The sequence below is a fragment of the Apus apus genome, chromosome 10 (assembly GCF_020740795.1).
Source record: "Apus apus isolate bApuApu2 chromosome 10, bApuApu2.pri.cur, whole genome shotgun sequence".
Taxonomy (NCBI): domain Eukaryota; kingdom Metazoa; phylum Chordata; class Aves; order Apodiformes; family Apodidae; genus Apus; species Apus apus.
The window spans coordinates 18,694,755-18,702,046 of NC_067291.1; the positions used below are offsets into that span (position 1 = coordinate 18,694,755).

Genomic DNA, 7,292 nt, shown 5'->3' on the forward strand with positions numbered 1-7,292 from the left:
CTGGCTAAACGATCTAAAGATCAACTTGTTTTATATGTCCAAGTAAAAATATGACAGTCCCAAAACCAGAAAGCAAGTGGGCTTTGGGTAGGCATGCTGTAAGTGAAGAGGAAAGAGGGATTCAGCTACCCCAGGATAAACAAGTAAAATATGGCAGAGCTGACTGCCTAACATGGACAGGAAAACCAAGAAATAAGGTTACTGTGGAAGAGGCTTTGAGACCTTCTTCTCAAAGGAAGTAGTAAAATAAGTTATGTGCTTTTGTCCTAATTCTTGACTGCTTATGGTTCATTGGCTTGATATTCTTGTGCAAGTTGCTGCAGAAAATTACTCAGCAGCAAAAACACGATGTTGACAGAACGTGTTGGTGTGGGGAAGAAGTGGGACTGTACAGAGGTTGGAAGTTCTTCACTCATTGCACTTGAGACTTGCTGCAATGGACATGACTTGACCCATCTTTCTTTATTGGGTGACTTGTTTGGTGTTTATCATAGCTCATTACATTTTAGCATGGCAGATCACATCGGGTTTCACTTATTAAGGCTGGTAGAGCTGGCTGCTGCTGTTAGAGGGTAGCACAGGGTGATGCTCTGTGGAAGAAGGGCCAACACCATAGATTGCTGTTGAGCTACAGAAAAAGCTGCTCTTAAGAGCACTATTTTGTTATCAATCAGTCAGATTGTCCTTGCAGTTTTAACAGATATAAGTATAAATGGGGTGGATGTGTGAAGCAGCAACCCCTCACTTGCCTTGCTATTTGTCAGGGTCTTGCACTTCAACTGGAAGGTAAAGGATGGAGCAAAGGATTGATAAGGGGACAGATAATGAAAAAATTCTCCCTTGTATTTCAGGCTGCTAAGTTGACATCAGATGGAATCCTGCGACTAGACCTGGATATAGTAGACAACAGACCACCAAACTTGGATTCCACCATGAGTGAAAGTGAGAATGCACCACCTGAGAAAGAAACTCCAAAGCCACCTATGCCACCTGCAAAACCCACCATCACAAAAGAAAACCAAGATGCAGAGAACGACGTTCCTGACCAGGAACATAAAAAACCTCTGTCTCCTCCGTTGCCCCCAGATAAGAAGCTTAAGGAAGGCCTAGCATCAAAGGACAATGTAAATGCCAAGGAAGAGGACTCTGTAAGCCCAGAGGAGAATGTGGAAGGATCCCAAGCACCAAATGAGGAGAACAGAGAGAACCATACTGAGGTCAGCAACAGGGGCATGGCAAAAGCTCCAATTCCTCTTCCCAAGAGCATGCCAGACAAGCTAAAAGTAGCCTGGGACCAATCAATCCCTGAGCCTAAAAACACAGAAGACTTGAAATCACCAGGAGACAGTAGCAAAGACAACTTTGCTGAGATTGCTGCTGCAGATGTCACAAAGCCTCTGGTTCCTCCTAAGATTCTGTCAGAAAAAATGCTAGCCACAATGCAGTCCAGCCATGGGGATCTAGAAGCTGGGGATAGAGAAGGCTTGGAGTCCAGCAGCTCCAAGCCCCCAGTGAATGGGATCACAGCCAGTGAGGCAGCTGAGTCCACATCCCCAGTGGTTGAAACTGAAGAAGGAAATGGGACAATCTCTGTTGAGAAGGAACAGCAAATTTCAGCAGAAGAGACAGAGACTTCCTTACCTACAGAAACAGGCCATGAGAGTCTAAAAGCAACTGTTGAGAAGAATGAGTCTGTAGAAAACACTTCAGGTCTCAAACTTCGCAGTTCTTCTCTGGGAGACCTGCTGTCTGATTCCAAAAATACAAAGAGAGCACTTCCAGGCCAAGGTTTTCCCAAGGATCCCCATCACTGCTTAGCTAAAATGGAGGAGAAAGTTGCTAATGAAAGGGAAAAGGCAGAAAAACTTCTGCAGAAGGTTTTACGTGAAGGGTTGGAGCAGGCCCAGGAGGGGAATGGACCCCCAGTGATGGCAGAGACATTGCTCAACGAGGCAGTAGAACAACTCCGGCAAGCTACACAAGTTTTGCAAGAAATCAAAGGTCTTGGAGAACTGAAAAAAGAAGCAACACAGAAACAGAAAGAAAAGCAAAAGGATCTAGTGACTCTTTATAGGAGAAGTGCTCCCTGACATACTCTTCCAAGACATTTCTCTCTCAAAATCAAAGCTGAACATTTGCCATTTATGATTTGTACTGTTGCTAGGCCAGTGTTTAAAAGGTGGTGTTTTGCTGTGCACACACCGTGTATATGGGACAGAACTGAGCTTTCAGTTATAGCATCTTTCTCTCTCTCTTCATGCTGTACACATCAGTCTGGTTCTAATCCTCTTAGCACAGCAGAAGGTTACATGACATTGAAATGTGAATGTTCTGTAAGGACTCAGTCCAAAGTCCTTTCAGTGGATCAGGCTTTAAAAATTACTGGTAATCAAACCAAACATTTTTTGAAAGGAACAGGATGGCTATTGTAGCAAAAGCCCCTGTCTATCTGTATTTACAGACAAGCAGATACCAGATTGCACTGGCACCTACTGGGTTTCCCATTTAAATCATTTAAGGATAAAAGTAGTCAGTGTTCGCTTGCTGGCGAGGTTCCCCAGACCACCTGGCCCAGTGACATCTAGGAATGTAGAGAGAAATGGTTTAATCTTCTCCAAATATACTCCTAAAACCGCATCCACAGTTGAAAAGTGACCTCACACAGAGGCAAGCAAAACTGGCCAACTCCTGACTACCCGTAGCATCCTCAGATCTGGAGCAGCTGTACGAAGGCACTCCTCTGAGTCTGGCTGTGCAGAGCTTTGGGTGTACTATGAACTGCACAAGTGAACCCAAGTCTCATTGCACCATTACCAGGCAAGTATTAATTGCTTCTGTTTCATTAATATGGAAGTCAAGGCAAAGGCGCAGAGCAGGTTACACTTGGAGTACACTTTGAAGGAGTTTCTTCTAGCAGCCCAACACATTTTTTATTGAGGACTGTACCTATCTGTTAACTCTGAAACTCCTCATCATAGTTGTTAACAGTTAGCCAGGCACATGGAGAGCTTGTGTCCAGGAGCTTCTGAGGAGAGCCATCAGGAAGAAGCTTTAGGGATGTGTGTTCCCTTAGCTTTGGGCTTGCTCTCTGGGATGTCAGTTGACAGGAACATGTATATCAGGCAGTGGGTCTGGATGAGATCCCTCTTCCTATTTAACAGGTTCATACCTGCTGTGTCCTGGCTAGCCTGAGAGCCATGGTTTGGCACAGACATCTTTAGTTGGGAGTTTGTGGTGGAAAAAAGCATTTTGCATGCTCAATTCTGGGGCTAGTCCCTGTGGCTTAAGTATATTAAAGGCATTGCTTCAGAAGGGTCCAAGGGAGGCATTGCAGAAGGCTCTAGCACAACTCCCACAGCTTCCCTGCCCATCTGCTGAGAGCAACCACAGCTGCCATGGTCTGTAGTGATTACAGCTGTGATAAAATCATGTCTTGCACCGCTGCTGTATAGCCCTGGACCTTAGCTGGGTCCCCTATTTTCTGTAGCTGCTCTGAGGAGAATCATATGCCAACTCAAAGGGCTTCTCCTTTGCCTGAGCCAGACTCTGGAAGCATGGAAAGGGTGATCTTCTCAGTCTGATTTTAAGGAATGACAGACTGTCTAAGCCCCTTTCTCTCTTTGCCAGCACTGCCCTCTTAGCTCACCCATTTCTTCCTTCTTAGTTTCCCAGGTTCCACAAGGCTGCAGTGGGCTGCAAACACCTCCCATAGCAGCAGCCCAGTAGAGCTTTATCTGAGCCTTTCTTTAGACTAGGCAGGGGCACCTCAGGTCAGAGCACAGAAATGTTGGCTTAGGGCTTCCAGATACCCTCTTTTTCACCACCTGGAGCCACCAAGACAGCTAGTGATTAGAATAGAAGCTTCTGCCCCTTTTGATTAAAGCAGCCTTGGTTCCAGTGGTCTGTCCCCCTCTCAAGACACCCATAGACATCGCAGGGGAATTCACTTGTTATTCTCTCACATGGAAAGTTCTACACAGTGAAACACTCAGTGCTCAGGTGCCAAAAAGCTTTGCTTCAAAACAAACACTTCCTACATCCTAAGCCCACTCCTAGGCACACAGCCCGGACCAAACTCTGGATCCATGTAATTTGCTGCTGTAGATTCAATGTGAACCATGGGTCTGACTCACCTTTCCAGACATCCTTAGGACAAGGGCTATACCACAGACAATATTCAGTGCCTATCTGCTATCTAAATGTATTTTTCTGCATGTGCACTTTTGTTTACCGAACACTGTGTGGTATGAATGTGAGCTGTCAGAACCTGGTGTGCACTGGAAGTGGAGGGACATCAGCTGCAGAGAGCAGGCAGGCTTCTGCAAGATGCAGTTCTAGAACAAGAGATGAATGAGATGGGGAAAAAGCAGTTCACACTAACAGGAATATACCCAAACCAGGGCAAACTCTGGGTACAGGTTCATATCCCAAAGCTAAAGCCAGTCCTAAACTCCAGGATGGGCAAATCAAAGCCTGGAACTGGAAACCCAGGAAAATGGAAACAGCTTATGGGATAGTTCAGTCCCCTAATTTATATACAAATGCTTTTGCTCTCACAGGTGGTATCTTGTGTGGGTGTGTTGTGTGGGCAAAGTGCTGATGAAAATACCCAGACATCCCTGTTACAGCCAAACCTACAGGATGTACTTATATTTACTGTATATTTTTATATTATACTGAATATTCTCATGAATAAATGTCTGACATTTTACTGAATACCCATCAGTAGGAATATTAACAAAAAAACCCCCTCCTATCTCTGTAAAGAAATGGGCAAGGTAAATCTTTTTACAAGTTACAGCCAATTACTGTATTTGCTGTACTAACAAAACTTATTAGATTTGTATTATGTCATGTAAATAGGTATAACTTAAGTGGAATCTCTGTAGCACCAGTAACTACTGCTGAAAATGCTTTGGTTTTAACTACTTTTTTCTAACAGGGTTAGCAGTTTCATCCTACTATGTCTGCTCCAGCTGCAGGCCTGATTCACCTGGACTTGGCAGGAAAATATGCATCACGTTCCTGCTGGAGTTTTCCTATTTGTTCTTCTCCTTCAGGTCATGAGTCAGACCCTGCTGAGGGCTGGAGAGTGGTTTCTCCTGCAGCTGCCTTCTGGGGTGTTTTTATGTGCTCTTCTGAAAATGGTAGTGCTGGGGAGAGTCAGAGACAGGATCCTGCCCTGCTCTGACCTTATACAGCAACTCCCATCTTCAGTCTACATCCTGCCACCATGCACTTTTTTATTTTTAAATTTTCCTTTATACTTACATTTAAACTTACATCTAATTTCTGGCTGCACTAAGGCTGGGTTTTTTTGTGCCTGAAAACCCTCTGGGCATGGAGCACTGGGGTGTGAGTCTGTGTTTTGGGCTGTGCCACCAGGTTACATGTCTGTGACAGGAAGGAAGCGAGTTTGCAAGGAAGGAAATGTGGATGTCGATCTGAAAAGCAACTGCTGCAGCCTGTGGAAAGGCAGCACTTTGTCTCCTGCTTGTAAAGAGCTTTTAGATTTGGCAATAAAACCCCCTGTGAAATATGAGCTGTTTAAAGAGCCATTTGTCCTAAAGAGGAGCAAAGAAGAGCCCCCATTGAGGCTTTGCTGGGGAGGAGGGCACGCTGCACAGGCTGTGGTCAGGCTGGGGTGAGGGACATGGTGAACTAACCGCAAGCCCAGAGGAAGAAGAAGCGCTGGGGGCTGTGGCTGGCACGGAGCTGGAGCTCTGCAGTTCCTCTGGCATCCCTGCCTGCCAGCCTGGCTGCCCTGGCCAGAATGCACAGCCAAGGCCAGGATCTGCTTCTCTGGAACAGGCATCTACCAAGTGCAGTCTCCAGTGATGCTGGCTGGGCTACCCTTAAACATCTTCATGTGGACTCTGGTGTCTACAAAATGTTGAGCTCACTGGGAGGTTGTCCCCTTGGTGGTGAGCAGCACCAGAACCTCATTCCCCTGCTCAGATGCCAGTAAACTACAGGAAGATAAACTGCTATCAAGTGACTGCTTCCCTTCTCTGAAAACTGGGTAAGAAACTGGTCATTTGATTCAAAAGTAATGAGGAAGCAGGGGAAAGAGTGCAAAAGCACGTGCCATCTTATTGCACAAGCTTGGCTTCATTTGGGTGAAAAATGTGCTTAGCGAACCCTCTAACCCCTTGCTGGGAAGGGGGCTGTTCCTCAAGGGAAGCTCCAGGACACAAGGATGACTTCTACAGATAGACTGCAGAGAAAGGCAATCTCTTCCTCTTCACACTTAAGCAGACAACGCATCACCTTTGGGCCTTAAATTTGTGTTGGTAAGGAAGGGAAGTGCCTAGCACTATGTGAAATGTGATTAAAAATCCCCTAAATGTAAACATACATAGTATTAGCAAATGAAGCATTGGCCTGACTCCTTTTAATTTAATGTATAGTCATGGATTACTGGTTTGAAGGGACTGCGTAATCTGAAATAGAAAATGCAGGGCCTAGGTTGCATCCAAATCCTGCAGAACTCAGTCATTTGCAACTGAAAAAGAGCAGCAAGAGTTCTTAGAGTCCCAGGGTGCCAAAGGACTTGGTATAGCATTGGCTTGTTTACTCTGATGACTAATTATTCTTGCTATTAAAAAAATGTTTTATCTGAAATATGAGTCATCGACAGTGAAGCTCTCCAAGATTTCCCCTTTCCAGCTGAAGAGTTAGAAAATTTGCAGGCACAGAAAATATCCACCATGTTTAGAGAATGGAGATCCCTGGTTTGTTGTGCTATGCAAGTTCACATACTTCCCAAAGCCAGTGCTTAATTTATTCCAGAAAACTTAGTCACCATGTTCTTCCAGCACCTTACCTCACTAAGCAACCCAGAATATTCTTGTGACTACCACCAATGTGATGTAACAAAACATTCATTATTTAATTCTCAGCAGCAATCCTGCTGTCTGAGCTACTTTAAGCCATATATTTTCCATCACCTCTGAAGTATCACAGACCCAGTCCCACCAGTTTCACTTAGAGAGCAGCTGGAGGCTTATTTAGTTCTGTACAGCATCTGTCCCCTCTGCCTGAGCTACCTGTGGTGTCAGTTCAGAGGTTGTAAAAGAGGAAGTGTGAGGAAATGGTGAAGAAATCCTGCCTTAGTGCATCTTTACTAAAGATTATGTGTAAAGTAGGTGTACTCACACCTATAGGAAAAAAAACAAACATAAGCTTCTGTTGAATATTGCAAAATCCCATTTCTAAGAAGTTATTACAGGAGGGATGGCTGGGAAAGCTTGTCATAGGAAAGGAGCTCTCTGGGGAGCTGTGGAATGATA

The 7,292-nt window shown here is 44.9% G+C and overlaps 1 protein-coding gene across 1 annotated transcript in view; it reads left to right on the forward strand.

Moving 5' to 3' along the window:
- PLEKHO2 (pleckstrin homology domain containing O2) overlaps positions 1-5,542 on the forward strand; it is a 28,894-nt gene extending 23,352 nt beyond the window's left edge. The window contains exon 6 of the mRNA XM_051628590.1: positions 852-5,542. Coding sequence (XP_051484550.1) covers positions 852-2,090 — 1,239 coding nt within the window. The 3' untranslated portion in view covers positions 2,091-5,542. The remainder of the gene's footprint in view (positions 1-851) is intronic.
- Positions 5,543-7,292: the final 1,750 nt, after the last annotated feature.